The sequence below is a fragment of the Tenrec ecaudatus genome, chromosome 3, assembly GCF_050624435.1.
Source record: "Tenrec ecaudatus isolate mTenEca1 chromosome 3, mTenEca1.hap1, whole genome shotgun sequence".
Taxonomy (NCBI): Eukaryota; Metazoa; Chordata; class Mammalia; order Afrosoricida; family Tenrecidae; genus Tenrec; species Tenrec ecaudatus.
In genome coordinates this window covers 150,947,173-150,959,408 of record NC_134532.1, presented here as the reverse complement: position 1 = coordinate 150,959,408, position 12,236 = coordinate 150,947,173, and the positions used below count along the sequence as shown (strand labels likewise).

General features: G+C 41.0%; 1 protein-coding gene across 1 annotated transcript in view; it reads right to left on the bottom strand.

Moving 5' to 3' along the window:
* The window catches only part of RASSF6 (Ras association domain family member 6), a 53,435-nt gene extending 41,750 nt beyond the window's left edge, over positions 1 to 11,685 (bottom strand). The window contains exons 1-2 of the mRNA XM_075543558.1: positions 11,663 to 11,685; positions 8,537 to 8,635 (exon numbers count right to left, since the gene is read on the bottom strand). Of these exons, the coding sequence (XP_075399673.1) occupies positions 8,537 to 8,635; positions 11,663 to 11,685 (122 nt within the window). The remainder of the gene's footprint in view (positions 1 to 8,536; positions 8,636 to 11,662) is intronic.
* Positions 11,686 to 12,236: the final 551 nt, after the last annotated feature.

The following is a 12,236-nucleotide window of genomic DNA, read 5'->3' as shown; positions in this document are numbered from 1 at the left end:
TTTGTATCCCCTTTTTGCTTGGAACAGAGTCCCTGGGAAGTTGATCGCAGTGATGGAGCCAGGCAAAGTAGCAGTAACGAGAACTTAGTCATTCAACCCAAGGTAGCTCAGGCCCGTATGCTCTGTTGAGGGAGCTTCTACACTCAGAGAATTTTCAAGCAGCAGTAAAATGTAAATGCTGTATTGCTAATTCTGCTAATATTTGCCTTTGTACTTAATTGATCGTACGCAGGGCACTGCCACCCTCCCAAACTGGATGCCATGTGAAGGGGATAGTGCATTTTGAGTTTGTTCCACCAGGTCAGACTGTTAATCAAGCTTTCTATATAGAGCTTCTGAAAAGATTGCATAACAGCGTGCGACCAAAAAGGCCTGATTTGTGGCAGATGGGTGACTGGTTTTGCCACCACAACAATGCACCTGCTAATGCAGCCCCCTCAATGTGTTGTTTTTTGGCAAAAACAGCATGACTCTCTTGCCCCACACATCTTACCTGACCTAGCTCTGTGTTACTCCTTTTTATTTCCTCAAATGAAGAGGGACATGAAAGGACAGCGATTTGACGACGTAGAAGAGGTGAAGAAAAAAAAAAACACGAGGGAGGTGCAGTCAACCACCCAAACAGATGAGTTTGAACAACGTCTCCAGGAGTGGACTCACAGATTTGACAAATGTATTACATGTAAAGAGAGTACTTTGAAGGTGATAAAGTTGTTCTGTAAAAATTTGAATACATAGCTTTGAAAAAAAACACTTGGTTTTTTTTATAACCTCTTGTATGTATTTCTCGTGAAATTTTCAAAAATCCAACTTTAAAAAAATAAGAACATTCTTTTCGGGGGAGGGGCAGGAATCCACTTAATTTTTGGTGCTGGGGCTAGGCTCCCAGACCTCTCCACTGGTTCCCTACTCCACACCAGGATATTGCATTCACACCTTGCGGCACTGGGTTAAAGTCTGGTCCCACTTTCCCTGTGGAGATATAAACAATACCCTCCCCTTGGGTGGATATACCATAGTGAATGAAGGGGGAAGTGCAGAGTGGAGACCTGAGGCCCAAGTGTCGACCACTGGAGAGCCCCTCAAAGAGGGCTTTTGGAGAGGAGATGGGTCAGTCAGGGTGCGATGTAGTACCAACGAAGAACACAGCTTTCCCCCAGATCCTGGATGCTTCCTCCCCCCAACTACCATGATCCAAATTCTACCTTGCAGGACTGGATAGGGCAGAGGTCGTACACTGGTGCATATGGGATCTGGAGGTACAGGGAATCCAGGGTGGATGATACCTTCAGGAACCAGGGGTGTGAGGGGGCGAGGCTGGGAGAGTGGAGGGTGAGTGGGTTGGAAAGGGGGAACTGATTACAAGGATCCACATGTGACCTCCTACCTGGGAAATGGACGGCAGAGAAGGGGGGGAAGGCAGACTCCGGATAGGGAAAGATATGACAAAATAACAATCTGTGGATTATCAAGGGCTCATGAGGGAGGGGGGAGCAAGGAGGGAGGGGGAAAAAAAAGAGGACCTGATGCAGAGGGCTTAAGTGGAGAGCAAGTGCTTTGAGAGTGCTTAGGGCAAAGAATATACGGATGTGCTTTATACAACTGATGTATGTATATGTGTGGATTGAGATAAGAGTTGTATGAGCCCCTAATAAAATGTAAAAAAAGAAAAGAAAAAAAAAAAGAAAGAAAATGATTAGGGCAAAGAATGTACAGATATGTTTTATATAATTGATGTATGTATATGCATGGATTGTGATAAGAGTTGTATGAGCCCCTAATAAAATGTTTTAAAAAAGTAAGAACATTCTATTTTCCTATTAACATCCAATGTTTTCATGCATTTCTGGGTAGGAAAATAAAAATCCCTTAATAAGTGGTTCATTTCTGCCTTATTCACTAGAACAATGCCAAGACCTAGGGCATGCTTGATAACTACTTGTCAAGTGATGAAAACATGTTCATTAAAAAGCCCATGGCTCAAGTTCACCCACAGGCACCTTGATAGAAAGGACCGGTCATCTACTTCTGAAAAACCAGCCATTGCAAATTTTATGAAGCACATTTCTATCTGACACACAGGAGTCTGACTCCTGGTATGATCGATGGCATTGCTGGTCAATGATGTTTTAATATCTGAGGATTCTTGCGTAGATGCTTCAGAATCTTGGGCATCCCCATTTTACCAGAGCTGCCCTTCCTACATGATCCAGGCTGCAGGAATTTTATATCTGTCAGGAAGTCTCGAATTTCAGAAGTGCAGTCCCTTGCTCCTAAAAGCAGTGGTTCTCAGGCTTCAGGATGTACCAGAGCATCACAAGCAGGTGGTCCCAGGACCATATTTGGAGAACTACTATCTTTAAGGTCATTGGCATTGCAGTTAAGCAGCTGTAATAGATTGTCGTATTACCTGGAGGTCCTATCAGCACATAGCTAGTAGAGCCTGAACGGGTTCTGGATTATAGAAGATAAATGCTGGTTCTCAAGTATCATAGAGTACATATATTTGAATGTATTTTTGAACATCCTCTATTCTTGTGACTGTCAATTCAAAGCATGACACAATGTGAGGAACCCTAGACTCCTCACGTACACATAATGTGGTGCCACAGTGATCTATTTTACTTTTGGCAAATAATAAAAGGCGAATGCATAAAGATTCTTAAAATTTGTCAGTTTCTCCTCTTTTTATATCTTTAATATTTAAGTATTTTAAAACTAGGTTTCAGAATTAAAGCTATTATAGAATGCTGGCTTTTCAGTTATTTTGTAGAAAATATGATGCATAAATTCTGGCACAGGACAAGAGCAAAGATGTTGAAATGGAGTTACTTTAGAATTAATTTTATTTTTGTCCAAGTCCAAATATCATCTGTTCTTTCTTAATATTTTTCACATTGATTTTTTTAAAAAATTCGACCTTAGCAATAACATTTGTGAAGTCAAAGATAATGTGTCATAATTTCCTAATCTTTTCCTTATGTGTTAAAATTTTAAAAATCTATCTTTTACCTAAAATTATCTCCTGTACCAACATCATCCAAGTACCCTACGTTAGGACATACTGATGCAAAAATGCTTAGAGGATTCCGTTCCATCTGAGAAAAGCAAGCCTTTAAGCATGAACCACTAAAAGCTTATCAGGAGGCGTTAAGCTGTTGGTAGAAGGTAAAATCTAGAAAACATTTTTATAAAGCTAATTTGTAGCAATAACATTAAATCTATTTGTATACTTTGATCCAGTATTTTCATTTCTGTGAACAAGCTTTTTTACACTCAAAACATTGGAGTCATTTTGAAGAGAAAATATAAGAGAATTATTTTCTTATGGTATTTCTATGTATCATTGAATGTTATAGTTCAATAATTAAAATCATCTTCAGGAAGATGTTTTAATGTTATTAGGAAACTTTTATAATATAATGTCAGATGTATCAGCAAGATACAGTATGATCTCAAATATGTAAAATAGGATTCTTAGAAGTTAAAGACTACATCAAATTAAACTGTGCTTTCTTATGATTTTTGAAAAAATATTCTCAATCTACATGTATCTATACGTTCTCAGTTTTCAGTAAGGAAGAGGAGGTAGTTGCTTTTATAATTAGGACAGAATTATCCTTAAAGAACAAATACAAAAATGAAAACAAGAACTAATTAAAATCTAACAAAATCTCATAGAGAAGCTCAAGAGAAAAATTAGGAACTGAGATTGGGGAACTAATGTGTTACAAAAAAGAACAGGAGGAGGTCGTGATTTCCTGTGTGTGTAAATCAAGGTCTAGTTCTGTGAAAATGTCGACATTACACAAATTAGCAAAACAAGAGAATGACCCAGGATGTAAAGTTGCCATTGACACATCATGCCTACAAATGAAATGAGCATGAATCCATTTAGAGCAGAACCAGTAGCTCTATGAAGGTGAGAGAGAAGCTGTATAAAAACAAAAATTACTGTGTGATCGAGTGGTCCCGAAGGGATCAGTTACCAGGCATCAAAAAACAAAAAATCATATAATTGACTGCACACCTCCATGATAGGATCGCTGAAGACAAATGGGTGCATAAGCAAATGTGGTGAAGAAAGTTGATGGTGCCCGGCTATCAAAAGAGATAGTGTCCGGGGTCTTAAAGGCTTGAGAGTGAACAAGCGGCCATCTAGCTCAGAAGCAAAAAAGCCCACATGGAAGAAGCACACCGGCCAGTGCGATCACGAGGTGCCAAGGGACCAGGTATAAGGCATCATGCAAAAAAAAAAAAAGATATATGTGTGTGTATGTATATGTATATATGTTTATATGTATATATATACCATATTGAATGAAGGAGGAAGTGCAGAGTGGAAACCCAAGGCCCAAGTGTTGGCCAATGGAGATCCCCTCATAGAGGGGTTTAGGAGAGGAGACGGGTTAATTAGGGTGCGAGGTAGTACCGATGAAGAACACAGCTTTCCCCCAGATCCTGGATGATTCCTACCCCCAACTACCATGATCCGAATTCTACCTTGCAGTGCTGGATAGGGCAGAGGCTGTACACTGGTACATATGAGGGCTGGAGACACAGGGAATCCAGGGTGGATGACACCTTCAGGACCAAGGGTGTGAGGGACGATGCTGGGAGAGTGGAGGGTGAGTGGGTTGGAAAGGGGGAACTGATTACAAGGATCCACATGTGACCTCTTCCCTGGGAGAGGGACGGCAGAGAAGGGGGGGGGGGAGACTCCGGATAGGGCAAGATATGACAAAATAACGATGTATAAATTACCAAGGGCACATGAGGGAGGGGGGAGAGGGGAGTGAGGGGAAAAATAAGAGGACCTGATGCAAAGGGCTTAAGTGGAGAGCAAATGCTTTGAGAATGACTGGGGCAGGGAATGTATGGATGTGCTTTATACAATTGATGTATGTATATGTACGGATTGTGATAAGAGTTGTATGAGTCAATAAAAAAAATTAAAAAGAGGATGATCAGAACATTAGGAACTTCACGAAAATGCAGTAACACATGCATACAAACTGGGTAGGTTAGAAATAGCAGGCGTGCCGAAGTTGAACTGAAGTCAACTGGAGTCAGTGAGGGTACAAGGCTTCTCTCGGAGAAGTGTCTTGAGATTTTCCGAGAGAAGAGAGGTCCCAGCTCATAAAGCTGTCAATGACGATAGTCAGGAGATGGACTACTGCTTTCTGTTCGGGATACTTTGTGCCTGTTTATAGCGTATTCCAGCCTGATCACAAAGGGCAAGGTCCATAGAACTGCGAGAGAAGGGCCCTTCTTCTCCCAGGAATCTGGAAAGTAGCGAATTGCTGGGTCAGCTGGATGGGGTCCACGGAGAAGGTTAGCCACATGCTAGTCTTTACCGAATGCCGGACTGAAATCACCATTTCAAGAGTTATGGCACAAGGACAAATGCACCTAAGTGTGTGCATGATTCTTTGATGCTGTGAGCTGTCCCTTTCTGAAATTCCTTCCCAGTGTGGCCCCGCCGTTTGCCTGGCTTATTACACTATGCTGCACACAGGGAGATAGGCAAAAAGAGACCATGACTAATGGAGACCAGGGTTATTACCTCTGAAGGCACCTTTTGCTCTTATGATTTTCTTGGGGAGGAAGAGAAAATTAGAGGACCTTCCCTTTGGGGATGGCCAGGGATGTTTTCCCCGTTCTGCATCTTTATCACCCTTCGGTGATCCCTGAGGCCTTTTATTCACAAGGCTTCTATGTACGCTCGTTACCTCGAACCCCTCTCGCATCACACAAAGCCCTTTCCCTGTTGCCCATGGTCACCTCTCTGGTCTCTCTTCAGTAATGCTGGTCTCATTACCAGGTGTATCTCTTTATCTTTTCTAGGATCATTCTGTCTTTCTTAACTTGGTCCTACATGGATACTATCTTAATATTTTTAAAAATAACTTTTCACAGTCATTCATGTCATTTTCCCACCTCTGTCCATCAATTCCCCTCCCCCTATCCTCGTATCTTTATCTGCCCTTCAGTGACTTTAACCCTTCCAAGTGTTACAAGTCTTTCTTGTATATGTTTTAATTACATAACTGTTTTTCCTCTTTGTCCAGATTTCAAATCCAAGCTGCCATATTTCAGTGGACATACTCTGCCTGACCTTCCCATTGCCCACTTTTTCTACATCATTCTATTCTGCTAAATGTGGGCTTTTAATCGTCTTTATCAGACGATGTAGTCCCCAAATGATTCTTAGCTACGACTGTGGCTGGCATGTCATTCTTATGACCAACATGAAGCATGTTTTTGGGGTAATTCTCTTACCTGGATCCCAGTAGACTGACTTGACATCTCAGCTTGGCATCTCAAATGTGACATGACCAGGACTGAACTCCCAACCATCCATCCCAAACTCACTTCTTCTTCTTCTTCTTTTTTCTTTTTATTAACCCAATCTAAAGTTTATTTCTACTGTTCAAACCAGTCAGAATAAACAGCAAGGTTGGTCTCCAAAGGCCAAACCCACTTCTTTTGTCATTTTTTTACACTCTCTGATATGTTACCTCCATTAGTTTAGTTGTTTAGACTAACAACCTCGGAATCATGATTGATTATACTCTTTCACATCCTATACATTTCTCAGTAAATTCCCTTTTCAATTCCTTCAAAATATATCCAGTCTATTTCCAATTTCAGGCTGCCATTTTGCCACGGTACCAGCATCTTTACCTAGATGATAAATGGCTCTGCTTCCACTTTTTCCACCTTTTTAAAAAACAACCACCAGAACACTCTTAGTAAAATGGTAAGTAAATCATAACACTACTCTAGAGAACTTCCAATGAATTTTCATCTTATATTTTGGAAAAGACAAAATCTTATGATTCCCTACATAGTCACGCACGAGTCCTCTACCTGTGATCTCACCTTCGCCTGTCCTGCTCATTTCCTTCTCCTCATGGGCCTGTAGTCATGGGCTCCTGCTGAAATGCTTTTCAGCCAGATGTTTGCATGCCAGCTCTCTCACCTCCTTCAAGTTTTAATACCAATGCTACCTCCTCATTGAAGTCTTCCTTAGTGATTTATATAAAACTGCAACCCTTTCTGTACCCATTACTTATTTCTACCCTCTGAGATAGTTAAGGCTTGTTGCGCCAACCTAGCCTATAAACACGTGGGATTAATTGAAGGGCGGAAAGATAAATGGCTCAGTGAGCCTTACCTTTTTTTCTTTACCTCAGGCCTCTTGCTCTCTGATGGTCAGACCAGGGTGCAGCTGCCTTAGCCAGTTCCCCGCTTCAGCTGGCAAGGCTCATTTCCTGGAGACACCCCTGAGCAGAAGCCACCTGAACCTACCCCGATGCAGCCCTGGGTGCTGGAGCAGCTGTGTGGAAACCCCTGCCAGTGCCAAGATACTTGCATGCCCACTGATTTTGGCCTTCCTCCCATAGTCAGTGTCATTGCGTGTGTTTTGTGAGATTGAGGTGGACTTTGTAGATGGTGTGGGACACCTGGGCTAATGTTGGACTTATGGGCTTAGACAGCACTGGGCTGGGATGTTTTCTTAATGTACACTTACCCTTTATATAAAACTCTCTCATACATATATGAGTTTTTATGGATTTGTTTTCTCTAGTCTACCCAGACTAATACCTCTCTGACTTTATTTTTTGTACTTTTCGTTACATAATTGTATATTTTTTAACTTATTTCTCTTACCAAATCTGTCTTTTGGAATGTGGAAGACATTCTAAAATGCTTATGGTCCAGGAAACTATCTGTCCACAGATACGTTTTAAAAAAAAAATACACGAATAAATGACCTTTTAAATCTCTCACTTCCTGTCTTCTTCTTGATTTTGTTGTTTCAAGTTTATCCTCCATCTGTGGCCTTAGTTCAATCTTTGACCATATTTGTTGTCTCTGATTTCCTAATGTCCAATCCTGCATCTCTTAGATCCACCTTCCTATGCCATTTATTTGACTTTGCTTCTTTTCCCACCCCTGTCAGACGTGGGGCACTTTGCTAATTCATTGTCTCAGCTGCTTTCCTACCTTGGCTGATTTCAGGTCTCACTCATCTTTACTCTCCTAGTTTCAAGTCCCTGCTCCATTGTTCTCACACCAAGATAAGATTCTGTGCGTAAGCAAACAGCTCTAAAGGCTGGCTTTATTTCATAACCTAATATCAAGAGGAAACTAGTAAAAGTCCTAAGGAACGAGAAGATGAACGGTCAGGTAAAGATGACTTTTTTCACCCCTGATTCAGGGCACGCTCTTTCTTTGGGTGTTTGACTTACAAGGAATTTAGACTATTTAATGCTGCACTTGAGAATCATGTTAACTATTAAAAACAAATTTAAGTTTTAGTGAAAATCAAGCACCATTAATGGACAATTAGTGATTTCTTTTTTCCATGAGTAGCTATGGTTTGGCATTCTTAGGGAGCATACTTCCTGATTGCCTCAAGAGATGGTTTACATTTTTGGTCTTGAGAATCAGCTGTGGAAAACTCTGAATGGCAAAACCCACACATGACGAGTGAGTCGGAGGACATCAAATAGGAGTATGTGCCTACCTGGTCATGAATGTTCTCTCGTTGATGAAGATCCAGGAGGGGACCCCTTGAGCGCTCGCAGTCATCTCCCTCTTCTTTGGGAGCTCATCGGAGGAGGCTCTAGGACATTACAGCAGTATCAATAATTTCTTCCTGAGCTGCGATCATCAACCAGTTCCGATTTAAATGGGTATTTTCACTGTATCCATATTTTATAAACATGTTTTGGGGACCAATTAAATAATATTTTTTAAATGCCATAAGGATAGAGCTGAGTATGGAATGAAAGAGTATTTTCTATATGATTCATATGAATCTTACATTTTGAAAAACCGACTGCAATGGAGTTGATTCCAACTCAGAGAGAACCTGTAGGTAAGGGTGAACTGCTCCTTTGTGTTTCTGAGACATTAATTCTTTACTGGAGTAGACAGCTATACATTGAATGTTAGTTATTTTACATGCATTATCTTATTTACTTCAGACCATTCCAGCAAGGTGTGGGTGTTATTTTATTTTTCAATTTTTTAGCACAGTTCTATTTTCTTTCTTTCATTTAAAAAATCATTTTATTGGGGCATTTTTAACTCTTAGCACAATCCACACATTCATCCATTGTGTCAAACACATTTGTACATTTGTTGCCACCATCTTTCTCAAAATATTTCCTTTCTACTTGAGCTCTTGGTATCAGCTCCTCATTTTCCCCCTCCCTCCCTACTACCCCACCCTCATGAATCCTTGATAATTGATAAATTATTATTTTTTAATTCCTTACACTGTCTGATCTCTCTCTTTACCCACTTTTCTGCTGTCCATCCTCAAGGGAGGGGGCTATATATAGATCCTTGTAATCAGTTTCCCCTTTCTACCCCACCTTCCCCTTCCCCTTCCCCTACTGGTATCTCTACTCTCATTCTTGGTCTTGAGGGGCTTATCTGTCCTGGATTCCCTGTGTTTCCAGTTCTTTTAAAAAAATCATTTTATTAGGGGCTCATTCAAGTCTTATCACAATCCATACATACAGCAATTGGATAATGCACATTTGTACATTTGTTACCCTCATCATTCTCAAAACATTTGATCTCCACTTAAGTGCCTGGCATCAGCTCCTTATTTTTTGCCCTTCCTCTCTGCTCCCCCCTCCCTCATGAACACTTGATAATTCATAAATTATTATTTTGTCATATCTTACACTGTTCGGTGTCTCCCTTCACCAACTTTTCTGTTGTCTGTCCCCCAGGGAGGAGGTTATATGTAGATCCTTGTAATCAGTTCCCCCTTTCTATCCCACCCTCCATCCACCCTCCCGGTATCGCCATTCTCACCACTGGTCCTGAAGGGATCACCTCCCTGGATTCCCTGTGTTTCCAATTCTTATCTGTACCAGTGTACATCCTCTAGTCTAGCTGGATTTTAAGTTAGAATTAGGATCATGATAGAGTGGGGGAGGAAGCATTTAAGCACTAGAGGAGAGTTGTATGTTTCATTGTTGCTTCCCTGCATCCTGACTGGCTCGTCTCCTCCCCATGGCCCTTCTGTAAGGGGGTGTCCAGTTTGTCTATAGATGGGCTTTGGGTCCCCACCCCACACTCCCCCTCATTCACAATGATATGATTGTTTGTTCTTTGATGCCTGATACCTGATCCCATGAATATCTCATGATCACAGGCTGGTGTGCTTCTGTCATGTGGGCTTTGATGCTTCTGAGTTGGCTGCTTGTTTATCTTCAACCCTTTAAGAGCCCAGATGCTATATCTTTTGATAACTGGGCACCATCAGTTTTCTTCACCACATTTGCTTATACTCCCGCTTTGTCTTCAGTGATCATGTCGGGAAGATGAGCATCATTAAAGGCCAGTTCAATTGAACAAAGTGTTCTTGCATTGAGGGAGTACTTGAGTAGAGGCCCAATGTCCATCTGCTACCTAACACTAAACTTATAAATATATGCACACAGATCTATTTCCCCATCATCATATAAAATATATTTACATATGTACATGCCTGTATTTAAACCTCTATAAATCCCCTTTGCCTCCTAGTTATTTCCTCTATTCCCTTTTACTTTCCTCTTGTCCCATATCATGCTCAGCCTTCATTTGGGTTTCAGTAATTCCTCAGTGACATTGCCCTCGATCAAGCCCTTCTAGGCCTCCTACACCTTCCTCACCATTGATTTTAGATCCCTTGTTGTTCCCTTGTCCCTGGGTTCATTAACATCCTCTTCCTTTCCCCTGCCTCTCCCTCTCCCCTGTCCCCCTGTAACCATTGGTACCATTGTTTTCTCTTCTGGACTGTTTATCCCGCCTATCTTATCTAGATAGACTAGCAGAGATAATAATGTGCACCAAAAAAAAAAAACCAAAAAAAAAAACAAAGGAAAAAATTAAAACAACAACAAAATCCAATGACAAAAAAAAAAGAGAAAAGCCTGTAAATTGTTCAAGGTCTATTTTTTGACTTTTAGGAGTGTTTTCTGTTCGAGTCTGTTGGGGTCCGATTGGGCAGAATTTCCACACTGTGTCTCCAGTGTTGTCCCCGGTAGGGCTATGGGCCAGTGACGGATGTCGTGTCTCATAGTGGGGCCAGCTATATGATATTATCTGTGCATTGGCTGCTCTGAGCAGGAATATCGTCCTCCAGGCCTGTTGGATCAGGATATGGTCCACTCTCTCTTCCTCCCCCTTCATTTGCTCCATCTGATCAGGCATTTCCTTTTCCCTAAGCTGTAGCTTCAGTGCTGTTCTCTGAAATGAATTCTTCTGTGGGGAGGGGGAGCTATCCATGTAGTCAGGACTGGGACTGGCCACTCAGATCTCTCTTTTGGTTCCGTGTCTGTGATATTACCTCTATTTCAAAGTACTCAGTATGTAGTAGAACATAAAATTTAAAACAAGACTGAATGTTTTCAGAAATCCTGCTTTTTCATTTCAACTCTTTTTTTCCAGTGTAGAGTTATACCAATGGAATTTTTTAGCTTGTCTATAAATGGGTCCGTGTCGAGGTTCTTTGAAAAGTTCCTTCTCCATCCCAGCGATGAAGATCAATATTGAGGATAATTGAAATAGTCGTCTGTAAATCTTTGATCATAAAACAAAAACAAGAACTTAAGCTTAGAACTCCAAAGTGTAGCAATTCACTTACGTGAGTTTTTTAATATTATCCATGGCTTACATGGTAATTCATTTAGGAAATGAGTACTAATGTGCTGCATTTTCTCTCCTCCACCCCCACCACCACTCCGGCCTTATGGGAAGCCTTGGAGGAACCGTGCTGACACACTTGGCTGCGGAATAAAGTGTCCATGATGCAAATACACCAGCACTTCTTGAGAAAGGGATGGTGGTTGCTTCCATGACGACTATAGCCTTGGAAATGCTGCAGGTCGTATGGGGTCTATATGGTCACCATGAATCAGAGTCGACTTGATGACAATGGTCTGACTCAGAATCAACTCAACAGCAACCGTCGTATGGAAGTTTTAGGGAATGTTTGCGTGTTTTCCTCACCTTTTATAAACTTCTGAGTCATATGCATTTTATCTGGTTTGACATCAATTTGGTATTTTAAACTTAAAATTATGTTCTTCTTCTAAGTTAGGGAAATAAACAGCAAAGAAAGGAGGACATAATTTAATTTTTAAATTTATAATGAAAATATACAAAACATTCAATAATTTCTCTATATAATTCAGTGATATGAATTGTGTCCCTCCTGT